This window comes from Mesoplodon bidens (genome assembly GCF_964165515.1).
Source record: "Mesoplodon bidens genome assembly, chromosome: 17".
NCBI classification, from domain to species: domain Eukaryota; kingdom Metazoa; phylum Chordata; class Mammalia; order Artiodactyla; family Ziphiidae; genus Mesoplodon; species Mesoplodon bidens.
Genome location: NC_138174.1, coordinates 75,711,888 through 75,724,927, shown reverse-complemented (window position 1 = coordinate 75,724,927; position 13,040 = coordinate 75,711,888). Strand labels below are relative to the sequence as shown.

At 50.5% G+C, this 13,040-nt stretch overlaps 1 protein-coding gene across 4 annotated transcripts in view; it reads right to left on the bottom strand.

The window, feature by feature from the left end:
* Positions 1-13,040, bottom strand: part of ARHGEF7 (Rho guanine nucleotide exchange factor 7) — a 125,221-nt gene that overhangs the window by 43,434 nt on the left and 68,747 nt on the right. For all 4 annotated transcript variants that reach the window (XM_081214846.1, XM_081214843.1, XM_081214844.1 and 1 more), the window contains one exon: positions 7,817-7,905. In XM_081214846.1, the coding sequence (XP_081070972.1) occupies positions 7,817-7,905 (89 nt within the window). The remainder of the gene's footprint in view (positions 1-7,816; positions 7,906-13,040) is intronic.

Genomic DNA, 13,040 nt, shown 5'->3' with positions numbered 1-13,040 from the left:
GAACACTAAACTATGATTTCGTGTCTCAATTACAACTGTCAGGAACTATTAGCACCACCACTTAGGACCTGCTCAGAAACCTCTACACCTATTTTCTGAAACAGAAGAACAGCTCCTGTGCGACGGAAGAGGAAAAGCCCTGCGTGACAACATCAGGAGCACAGGCACGAGGAGAAGGAAACGGCATTTCTCCAGTCGCAGCATTCAGCAGAGCAAGCGGACACAAAAGCTTCCCAGAGAATGCACCAGAAGCAATGTCAAAGAAAAGACTGCATCGACTATGACAGGTACGTTGGTAAATTTCAACTACTAGTTGTAAACACGATCTTCAAATAATTGCTCCAGTCAAGCTCTATAGTAATCCCACCCATGCCATCCAAGTTACACTTAGCTTTTCACAAACACTCGACCAAGACTTGCTAAGTGAGTCATGCTGGCACTGACCATCCACCCTGCCAGAAGGCCACATGTCCCTCCCCGAGGTCAGCGGCACGTCTGTGTGCTCCAGCCATCACCTGTCTCCCCTTTCTTGACTTCTGCATGCTCTGGCTGCTGCAGGACCCCATGAGACCTCACAGCCCGGCTGCCACAGCTCCATCACACAAAGGCTGGTCCAGAGAACGCGAGCAGCTTTCACAGGAAGAGCAGCCTTTGCTCGGCACCGGCACCGTGAGGAAGAGCCGGGCTGAGCCCAGCCGACACAAGCTCTCCCCGAGGCGGGAGGCGCGGAGAGCCCAGTCGGGTCAAACAATGGTGCCACACAGGAGGACGACATTGGGCAAGCCACACAGACAATCCCTGAACTGTCAGCCGTTGCAGCAAAGCAAAACAAAGGACCGACTCATTACCCCGCAGACCACAGAAACTCACTTCATTATTGCCAGCGAAGGAGCATAGAGCAGCGCTCATTTTACAAATGAGTCACAACTTCCACTGCAAATTTTGGTAGCTGCCATGTGTTCTATTTTATGTGTCATTGATAGTCCTTTAAAAATAAATAACTGATTTATGTGTAAGAAAAAAAACAGTAACATTAAGTCATCTGATCCAGATACAATAAAAGATTATCATCGCAAACTAAAACCCAATTTCAAAACCATGAGCCTGGCTCAGAAACGCAGTAGGAAACGCTCAAGAACGGCACAGCTATTGCTACCCCTCTCTCCCACCCCCCGAACTAGCCCGCTGAACCACAAGGAAAAATAACCATCGCACGTTTCCTTTCAGCCTGGTCTATTTAAACTGTATGTTAGGGGTTAAAGTTTCAGAAAGTACAAGAGGACTTGAGCCGCTCACAGCTACCCGCCCCGAGGGGAAGGAGAGGGAGGAAGGAGAGGCAGGGGAGGAAGCGTGCCTGCAGCCCCGCAGAGCCAGAGGCACGAGGACAGGCGGGAGCCGCCTCCCCACCCCCACTGGCAGCCACGTGCTGCTTTCTCCGTGTTCTTAGCACTTCACAACCTTAACTCACAGAAAGAGTCTGGGGGGCGGGGCACACAAAATGTGTATGTTCCTGTGCCTTTTAGAAGGAGCTACGTTATTTCAGTATTTCTAAACTTGGGAATTCATGAGGTCTTGGGATGTATTTCTTCCGAATGCTGAAGGTTTACTACGCAACAGCTCCGGCAGAAGCTGCAGGGCCGCTCTGGCCTGTGTCAGCCAGGGGCTGGCCCTGGGAGCCAGGAGACCCGGGCGTGAGTCCCAGCTCTGCCATGTCTTCACCAAAGGGCTCTTCCTGGTCTGTGACAGATACTCAGAGTCCACTCCCTGACTTCAGGCAGGAGGCGTCTTACAAGCCTCCTCAGACTGCCTTCCAACCCAAACCCGCGGAAGTCCTCCTTGGAGCTCCGTCACGTGACTCCATCCTTCAGAAAGTGACTAGTTCACAAGACGGCCTTTCCCACAACTGAACAGCTCAGCTCTTCCCTCATTCACAGGCCAAGCCTCAGCTGCTACTCTACCCAGCTCCTGCTACCAGCGGGAAATCTCCATCTATGTAAAACAAGGAAATTACATGAAAACAGTGGGAGCAGAATTTGTCAAAGACGCCAGCAGGCCCCTCGCCGTCGGTATGAATGTGGGTGGGATACGGGAGAGGAGGGCGCAGGGAGCTGAGCTGCCCTGTCCCAGGTGAGAGCCATAACGGGCCGGAGCCTCGTACGGGCCCCGGGCGGAGACACCAGACGTCAGGACTGAGAAGCAGTCTTGGCTAAGGTGGGCGAGGTAAAGGGACCATAAAGGATAAAAGAAGCCAAAGCAGTGCTTGGGGTCAGTGTGGCTCTAGGCCAACCTCCGGCCACCAGGCAGAGGCTCCAGGCAACTCCAGGAGCCAAGGGGACGGATGGGCGCAGATTCGCTCTGGAGTACCAGAAAGGTCCGTGGAGGTTTCTTACAGCATTTTATGAAAGATGCACACCTATTCTGAACATTTATTAAAACTATTGATTGCTACCTATTATATCTGCAATCTTTCAAAGACAAAGCTACCTTTTGCCTTTTCATTGTACTCCGGGGAGTGGAAGCAAACAATGCCTCATTTGCTGTCCATAGATAAGGAGCACTGATATAACCCCGGAAAATAAAGCCACAGTGCGTCACTGGACACGGAAGGCCATAAGGACCCATATCTTCCCAGACGGACATATTTAAGGAACCTCGTTCTCTACAGGTGACTGAAGAAACTCCTCATCCCCTGAAAGAGGTGTCGAAAGACCGTTCACTCCCTCTGGGGGTGGACACCCAGCTTCTACAAGAGAAGGACTTTCTCTGATCTCCACCAGGAAAGGTGTCTGCTACCCGGCCGTAGGTGCAGTTAATTTCTTTCATTGTCAAATCCATCAAGCTCAGGCAGGTCACAAACATGTTCCCTTTAATTATACGGTCCTGTCACCCTTGACTACGGCTCTCCCAGGTAATTAATCCTCAAATGGGATGCTTGTTGGCAAATGGATAGGTGGCCTCAATGAGGCCTAATGCCCCAAATGCTTCTAAACACTCTTCCTAATAACCATGAAAACCTCTTAAGGGCCAACATTTCACCAGGCACCTTAAGGCCAACCGCTAATCCTCACAACAACACTACAAGGCCAAGGCCAGCATTTCCAACGTCTTTTTACAAACACATGACTGTGCGAACAGCTGGGGGGGCATCTGCCAGGCCAGCCCCCCGAGAGGGCGCCCAAACACTACACACAAAGCTGGAGCACCCCTCCCCCCAGAACCTAAAGAAGGGCTCTCCGGACCATTCAGTGACCTAAGCCCGAAGACAGACTGACCTCAAACACACTTTCACATTAGAAAACAAAGTCAACAGTGCTGGCTGGCTTTGTCACAAAAACTAATCAACTCTTTACTTAAAGCAAAGCTATGGGTTTTTTCTTCCATCGTGGCTCTCCATGTCTGAGGCCCGGACTCCCCCACCTGAGGTCTCTAACGCCCTGCTGACATTTCCAGCACCGTCTGGGCTCTGGTGCCAAAGTAATCCTCCAAACATCTCTATTACTTGCATTATCAGGTAATGAAATTCTGCCACATTCTCTGGCACACTTCCTTCTTACTTTCAGTGACAACATTTTTACATAATTAAATCACATTACCTATGTAATTTTATATTCTGTTTATTGCGCCTAAAATGAATATTTGACATTTTTTATAGCTTCATGTGCATTTTTAAGAATTATAGACGGATGTACTGCTGGTGTCTTAACCATTCTGGTACTGCTACATATTTAGGGTGCTTGCAACTTATTGTTGTAACAAAGCATCCTATGAAAACACGCTTGCACGAGCATCTCTGAATACCTTTCAGGTAATTTTTCTGGGGTGGATTTCAAGAAGTAGAATTACCACATTAAAGGGCTTCAGTGTTTTCAGAATTCCATAAACAGCTGCCATATTACTTTTGAGAAACAGCCCCTGGTCTGCACGTGAGGAACGTGGAAGCCGTCCCTCCACACTAACAACAAGTGAAAAGCTGAACAGACTGAAAATCGACAACTCTTCTCGAGTCCGTAAGGGGAGGGGACACGAGGCTACTGCCCCCACGATGTCGCACTGCCCGGAGCAGAGACGCTGGGGTGGGAAGACCTGGGCCGTAGTTGATGACGTGCTAGAGGCTCAGGGCAGACCAGCCTGAGTCATAAACCCTGGGGGGACACAGTCACGGGGGACCCCCGCCCCCAGTATCGGGAAATGTACCTCTAGGAGCTCAACCAGGTGCCCCAAGTAAATATCAGAGAAAAGTCGACCATCTGGACGATTCCAACTATAAGGCAGTAAGAAGATCGGTGGTTGCCAGGGGTAGGGGTTAGTGTGGGGAGGAAAGAAGCTGCAAAGCACAGAGGATTTTTAGGGCAGTGACATACTCGGCATTATAATGATGAATACACGCATGCACAGAGAGTGAACGTTACAGTAAACTGGGGAGTCCGGATGAGCGTGTGTGTCAGTGCACGTCCATCCTCGGCGAACAATGTCCCATCTGGTGAGTGACGCTGGTAATGAGGCAGGCTGTGCGTGTGCGTGTGTGCATGTGTGCGTGTGCGTGTGGCGGGGTGGGAGGAAGAGGGTACGTGGGTAGTCTAGCTCCCTCTCAAGTCTACCGTCAATTTAAAACTGCCCTAAAATAATAAAAGTCCTGTTTAACAAAGTGTCCAAAGAACTAAAGAAAACTATGCTTAAAGAATTTTTTTACAGTATGAGAACAATGACTCAAATACAGTCTGTATTGAACTATAAAAATAGTCAAATGGAAATTACGAATGGAAAGGTAGGGGCTCAAGATCAGATCTGAGCTAGCAAAAGCAGTAATTAGCAAACACAAAAAACTCCCTAGAACAGAAGGGAAGAATGAAGAAAAATGAACAGCACCTCAGAGACCTGCAGAAGGCCAGTGTGTCTGCCAACACGTGCACGGGGTGTGGGTGGCGGCGGGGGGCGTCCCGGAAGGGGAGGAGAGAGAGGTGACGGAGGGCCCGTCAGGACAGCCATAAGTTACCAGGAGCCACTTCCTGCTCCCCAGTCTTTTTTTTTTTTTTTTTTTTTTAGTTTCTGCTTTATAACAAAGTGAATCAGTCATACATATACATCTGTTCCCACATCCCTTCCCTCATGCATCTCCCTCCCTCCCACCCTCCCCATCCCACCCCTCCAGGCGGTCACAAAGCACCGAGCTGATCTCCCTGTGCTCTGCGGCTGCTTCCCACTATCTATCTACCTTACGTTTGGTAGTGTATATATGTCCATGCCTCCCCAGTGTTGACCATCACATGACGGCGGAGCTTCCTCGCGGCCTCCTGACCTCCGCGTGTTTGTGTCTCCACCTGGAATGCTCTCCTGTGCTCCCCACTGACCCCAAGTGGAGACCTAAATCCTTCACAGATCATCAGCTCACACTGGTCTCACCTCCTAGAGAGCGTTCTTATCTCTCAGTGGGTTAAAAATATCTGGACTTCTGCAGTTTTCTGTGAGAACAAAACTACACAAGGAAGTGTGAAAAGTTTAACACATTATCTGTTCTATTTGTTCTGCGTGTCATACTGTGTCCCACATTTTACTTTTCTGTATAATTTATAAATATGGAATTCAGGAGAGCTGACACTGACTCCTGGCTTCGTCACTAACCAGTCCTGTTCACTGCAAAGTGAGAGTGCTAAATGCCGAAAGATGATTCCCGCGAGCTCTATATGTCGATGTCCGTCACGACCGCAATTTTAACATGCGCGGTTCACTCATACAGCTTTATGTAAACAACCGTTTGGATGTGATTCTGAAGCCAAGGCGTTTCCCCATCATCCAGAATGAAAGAGTTGGCTGCCTCAAAGACAACAGCACGTGTGACACAAGGGCTCTTCTCCCTGTATAAGCGCAGTTAAAGAAGGAAATCTAAAACAGCACTGGTTACGTTTCAGTCTGGATACATGATGCCGAAGAAAACAACCCACCAGGGTTTCCAGAAAAGCACGGCTGCCTAGTTTTACAAAACACCCAGTGGAAGCAGCGTTCCCGGAAACCAGCGCAGTGCCGCTGGCACCAGTTCGCACGGCACCGACCGTTTTCCTCTGATACAATTATCTGGACAGACACTAGTGCAAGATGAGGATCTCCCTCTCCGGAACGTCACTGTGGATTAAGAGTGCGCGGCTCGCTGCAGCCTCCCCCAGAAAAGAAAGCCACGTCTCACATAAGGACGCACGAAGAAAAGGCAGCTCCGTAAGCTGAACATTTTCCTCCTAAGAAACCCTGAGGCAGGCAGCACAGGACACCACACGTAACACATTCCACGGACTAAAGAGCAGGTATGTGGGCAGAGCCACGTCCCAGGAACAAACCCCGAACAGACAAAGAGTCGAATGAGGAGGGTTTGGAGAGCCGAGCTCGGCCAGGCAAGGCAGGTGCCCTGAGCCCTTGGGACGCAGGTGGGCTCTGCCAGCGGGGGTCGGAGTCCAGGTGAGGCCAGTGAAGAGCGCTAACGAGAACGGGGACAGACCAGCAAGACAGTGGAGAGATTCAAGGGAAGGAGGTGACCAGCACGAGGAGAGGGGAGGCCACGGGCCACCAGGGGTGCGCTCAGCGGCCTGGCGCACGGAGACCGGGCAGCAGAAGAGGTACAGAAGTGAAGTCCTGCAAAGAGGAAGCCACGTATCGGGGGCAGGAGGTGAGAGGAAACACCGACGGGGAGGGGCTCCTGCCGTTCTCTTCCCCGCTGCGTCAGCAACGCCTTTAGCAGGGCCTGGCAGAGCAACCCCTGACAAATCCTTAAGAAATGAACGAGGGTCCCCAAGGCCAACTTGCGCTGCAAGGTTTGGGGGCAAACGCGTCGGAGAGAGCTGAGCGCGCAGCCCCAGGTCACTGGTTCAGGTTTGCACGACTCTCCACCATCTCCTCATAAAAGCACCAGAGATGAAACGCTCACGGTGAAAGGGCTGCTTCCAGGAAACACTCAGCGGCTGCTATTTTACTTCAAATCCTCAAAGGTCTCGTGACTCAGATTTATAGCCCCAATCAAGAAAATAAAAAAGATTGGGAGTGGGGAAAGAAATAACTAAACAAGTGCACACTGCCCACAGAATTCAAAACATAGCAGTGTTTAGAAAGTTCACCTTGCTGGCTTATCACACCAGGTATATATACACCGGCAATGTAAAATTTACCCAAATCGAGACTATCATTTCCCATTTCCAGCAGATGGAACGGTTCAGGGAAAAGGAGGTTTGGATTAGGTATTAGATTTAATGCCACAGGTACTTTTTAAGCTCACAAACTGCTCAAGTTTCAAAATGCAGCAAATTTTAGGATTCTGAAACCCTTGTCTTCACTATGTACAACGTCTAGACACTCTCCTCTAATTTCATGCTATTTGATATATATACACATATCAATCCCAGGAAAGACTACGTTAACATATAAAATAAACTAGAAACTGTATTGATCTGGAAAACTGACGATCTACTCCAAATATGAGTATAATGGCATTTGATGCACGTAAAACCTGTAAATCACATTATGCACCTTTTTAAAACCCCATTGTTGAAGATCTGTAACCGTCTGGGGAAATAATCACAATAGCCAGTTACGCAATAAGAACAGGGTACTATTCCACACATTAATACAAAAGTATAAGAATATTAAAGAAATACACAGAGGTCAGAAGGAAACGGAGCAGAACATTAACGGTGGTGGCATCTGTGTGGAGGACGACACGTGATTTTTATATCCTTCCGCCTTCTCTAGGCAGAGTTTACCTACATTCTACACTGCTCAGTTTTAGAGACATTCAAAAAAACAAGTTATTCTTCAAAAATGTTTTGCAATTACTCACCACATTATAGTAGCTTTTGTTAATGGCAGTCGTATCAAATCCTTTGGGAGGGCTCTTCAAGGCTCCAGACTTGGGTGACACGGGCTTTTCTGAAATAAAGACGTAGGGCAGGTTTACGGCTCCACCCTAGAGAGGACCACGCGCGGCAGCCCCGCACGGCCCCAGCTTCCGGGCCCAACTGAGCCCCAGCCCGACGGGCGGCGGGACAGAAGCCTGTGCAGCCAGCAGGCCCCCAGCCCCACCTCCACCGCACGGTCGGCTCCCTGAGCTCAGAGGCCTCCACACCCATGCCTCCAGCCCATCCTCCCAGCCCAGGCTGAAAATCTGACAGATTATTCACCATTGCTGTCAACAAACAAAAAAGAACTAATCTATAAGCTACACATGCAGCTCAGGCGTGCAGTACGGGTGAATTATTAGGCCCACAGCATCAGAGACAACGTTGGCAGACGCGTAACAATATTAAGACATCAGGACCCACGGGCTGGACTGTATTTGGAGGTATCCAGGTCCCTCAGGATGCAGACGTCCCTCTAAACAAGGGCCACAGACAAAGAAGGAAAGCCACCCACGCAGGGCAACAAGAGAAAACCACACTGCCTTAGGAGCCTCCACACCAGGGACGACAAGGAAAGCGGTCACAGTGACTGCAAGGATTCAAGTACTGAACGTTACATGGCTTTCATCCAACTCCATTCAAGAGAGATTTATTCAGAATAGGTACTGAAGAAGCGCTTGCCAACTGATTCCTTGGCACTCTGTGTGTGTGTGTGTGTGTGTGTGTGTCTGTCTGTCTGTCTGTCTGTCTGTCACTGAGGTTCTGTGGGGTGCGTCTATCACTGGTTCTCCAAGGCTACTGAGGCTGGACATCAGAGTGGGGCTGGTGGGGAGGAAAGGAGAAACTGTGATGAGCACTGCCTGGGGGCCTCGGTCTGTTCAACCCCCTTCCTCCCTCGCCTCCTCTGCAGGGTCCTGCTGTACACATGCCTGCCGGGGCCCCTCCGGCGTGTTAGGTAAAAGGATGCTGAGCACACCTGTCCAGAATCTCTCTCTTTAGGCAGCATTTCCCCCCCACCCCAAACACTCCTGAGCTCCGGGTCCCTAATTCCAACTGCTCAATATCTCCATTATCTTCTCAGCAACAGAAACCCCAAAAATGCCCAAAGCAAAACGCACTGTCTTTAGCTGTGGGTCCCCCTCCTCCTATGGAGCTGTTTACCTAAATCTTCTTTCAATGCCTCACTGTAAGGGCTTTCCAAACAGCTGAAAATAACGAACAAAACAGAGGTGTTATTCCTAGTTGAAAGAATTCTCTCCGCCCATGGGATGGAAGCAGAACTCCACAGAAAATAAACTACTTCTAAACCATGAGAAATACAAGGAGGAAAACCAATCTAGTCTAGCTAATACACTTTGCTTCCCAATATTGTATCTGCAGCTAAGCATTTAACTGCGGAAGAAAAAACTACAACGTTTCCATCCAAAGAAAAAAATGCCTTTTCATCTTTAAAATCTGCAATTTGGGGGAAGCGTATGCAACAACAGCAAAGGGAGGCGGCTGAAGCCTAAATTACCGCCCGGGGGTCATAAACAGCACATGGAGGAAGACGCACAGCAACACAGGCACACGCAAGGTTAGTTCATAAGAATGACTTGCATCTGCTTGAAATTTTTTTAAAGCAAATAACTTGCCAACTGCCTCATTTTACTTAAACTTAAGACGTACCTCACAACATCACGGCTAATAAAATTCAGTCGATTTACTATGAGAACAACAAGGAAGAAGCTTTTTCAGAAGCAAGCTTCAATCTACTAACATTCTGTAAAAATAAGGGACAGGCAGAAGAGACCCAGAGAAATCAAGGTTTAAGTCCCAAGAGGTTGTCTTTTCTCCCTCAGAAAAAGAAAGCACACAATGTGCTGGTCGCTAAAAGGAAACATCTGGGCTGGGAGGCGTCATGAACACACGCCCAAAGCCTTGGGTCCAGACGCTCAATGAGCTGTCACTCAAAGGAGCCTCCAACACGCCCTCTGCAGAAGGTGCAACTGCCGCCGTGCCACCTGCGGGAGACCCGGGAGGGCAGCGCTGGCCAACACTCCAGGCCCAGGCTCCAGGGACAGTCGTCCGTGGTGGCAGGGCGAGCAGAAGCGCAGGACCCCTGCGAGCCTCGGGTGGCCTCTAGCGCCTCCACCAGAGAAAACTTTGAAGTGTCAGTGCAACATAACAGAGGCCGAGTCATGGCCACGCCTAACAGAGGAAAATGCACAGGAAACATATTAGAAAATACTCAGCCTTCCCAGTATCCTAAGAAAAACAAGACATTGTTCTGGCCCATCCAACGGCTAAAATAGATTGCACTCGCTGGGACGAGGTGGGGGAGCCAGGAAGACAGCACAGCGCCACCTTCCAGGGCCGACGGATGCAGCACGTGCCCCCCTTTCTCGCAATAAATGTTAAAAAACGCCGATAACAACAGAAGCTAAACACAGATGTGCTAAAAGAAGAGGGGGATGGGGACCACCCCCACCAGGTGCCAGAAGTAAAGGAGGCCACAAAGCACTGGCAGTGGTGGGGGTTGCCCCAGGGCTGGGCTGCCGCCAGCGCTGCTACAGGACAGCCCGTCCCACGGGGTGGAGCTCTGGTGACCCGCACGGCTAACAAAAGAAAGCCTAGAGACTTCTGTCCGCCGGCCAGAGGAGCAGCTAGGAAGTGTGCTGGCCACCCAGGGATGGGGGACAGCCTGTGAGAAACCAAACCAAGCCTGACCCCGCCAGGCGTGCAATCCAAGGCCACACCATCTCCTGCAGGACCACCAGGATTTGCCAAGGGCAAGAAAGCTCTCTGGGAGCCCTGAGGAAGCCAGCGTCAGCCGTCTCTGTAGGTACTTCTGCAACCCAGGGTACAGAGGGACCCAATGAACAACCATCCATCAAAGAGCAATCCATAAAATAAAGCACAAACTCATGAAGAATGAACCACCAAGAGAGTGTAAACAGAAAACATACGAGGGAACCAGTCCCCGAGATGCAGAAATTAACAGGATAATCTAGGAGGCTGTGCAGCAAATGTGCTTAAAATGCCTGGAAAGAAATTGGGACCATAATGAATTAAAAAGGCATCATGAAAATGAAGAACATCCGGAAAAGAATGAAACAACTTCTAGAAATGAATACGATGGTCACTAAAACAAAAATCTTGATGGACATGTAAACAGGGCAGTGAGGAGGGAACTGGGAAGGGAAAGATCTGAGGAACGGACTCCAGGTGAGTGTGGTCCAGTGAAGCAAAGAAACGGAAGTATGAAAGGCGGATTAAAAGCCACGGAGGGTAAAATCTAACCAGATATTCAGGAGACAACAGAGCAAATGAGCAGGCAGCGTTACTTTCCAGAAACGGCAAGTTCTCGCGTCCTGGGCCAGGGCAGCACGGCAGCCCTACGCAGTCACCCCTCCACCCCCAGGGCGCGGCCCTGGCGCTGGCGATGCTTCCAGAGGCAAAGGCAGTCAAACCCCGGCCACCTCAGGACCCAGCTCTCGTGGGCTTTTCTTCCGCCTCTTTCTGGAAGAGTAAGGGCTCCCTCATTTCCCTCTGCCTCCTGTCCGAAGGTTTCACAGCCCTGCTTTCTGCGCTGGTGGCGGCCCTCCCGTCAGGCTGTGCGCACTGACCCCATGGGCGACGCTCAGCCCTGAGGACAACTCCAACTCTGGCTCCCGCTTCTGAGTCCCCACTGTTTGTCACCCGGCCCGGAAACCATTCTCCCACCCCCGGCCAGGCACTCGCTCCCCAGGGGTTAAGCCCCACGGTCACTGGCTTCTGTGCTGCCAGTTTCCTCAACCCTGTACTCCTTCCTCTTGGCTTTCAACTGCTGAGCGTCTTCCTGGTTCAGTTAGCGATAATCTGTCCTTGTGGACTCTCCTGAACCTCGGTCTGAGCCTCTGTTACAGAAATCTCCAAGTGTGCACAGGAGTGGGGAGAACCCCACACACGTGTGCCCCTGCGGAGCCGGCACAGGTACCAGCCCCTGGTTGCTCTCACACCCCCTTCCCTCCTGGGAGCCTCACAGCAAAGCCCATCAATGCTTCTGCATCCACCCTAGTTGGAGGGATCTCCTCTTTAATTAAAATCCTAACATCAGGCACTTACCACCTGACAAATTCGTGATAACTCATTAATATTATCTGATACAAGTCCATATTCAGATTTCCCGGTCGGTCACAACATGACTTTTGTCGTTGGCTTATCTGAATTAGGAAAAAAATAAGACCGACACCGTGCATGGGGGCTGCTCTACCCTAAGCCTTCTTTAGCCTCTCAAAGCCCCTCCTCTCTCTACTTAACGCCAGCAGGGAGCACAGGGCACCGTCCCCTTCCCCAGCACCCATGCTACCCAATTTTCTATTCAGGGGACCTCAGGTAGGCTTCCTGATTTATGGGTAGACATTTTGTTGTTTTTTCACTGTTTTTCCCCCAGTTCCCACAACAGTGGCCACTCAAGTAAATATCTGTTGAATGGACGTTGGCTGTGATTTAAGAACCGAGTGCGATCGTTAACAACCTTGGAGAATGAAAAACAGAATGCAAAGGTGGAAAAGGTCAAGGGTAAGTCCTCGTGTTACAAAGTGGGGCACCAAGAGATGCCTGTCAATGTCCATGGACATGAAATAAAGGATATTAGTTAGCATCCCTGAAAAAGGGAACCACCAGGAGAGGGCCAGGGAGGACAAGAAGTCAGAGGGAACGGCTGCAGGACACAAAAGGGCAGAGAAGTCCCCACACAGGAAGGGGCTGCGCGGAGAAGGCAGCCCGTGGCAGGGGCCGGGGTCGCCCAGGGGCGAGGCCGGGAGGTGGGGAGGGGGGAGCAAGCGACCTCTGCTCGTCACCACGTCGGCTCTCCTGCCCCACGTGCTCTGTTTGCACGTGCCTGATTACTTTTAACATCATATTTCACAAATGAAACTTCTTTAAAAAAGAGCATCTCTATTACTGAAGACCACGGACCCTGACCCCAAACTGCTACAGGACAGCTGACCCATGGGCGTGTCCTTGAACCAGGGGGTGTTCATCACGGCCACTGGGACGCGGCCACGCTCACAGAAGACGCCCTACAGCGCCCAGTAACATCAGTGTCCGTGTGAGCGTGCGTTTCTTATGTTACTCTAGAGGGACACTCACTTCCACATTCCAGAACTAATTACCAACCACCTAACCGCAGGCTGCTCTGTA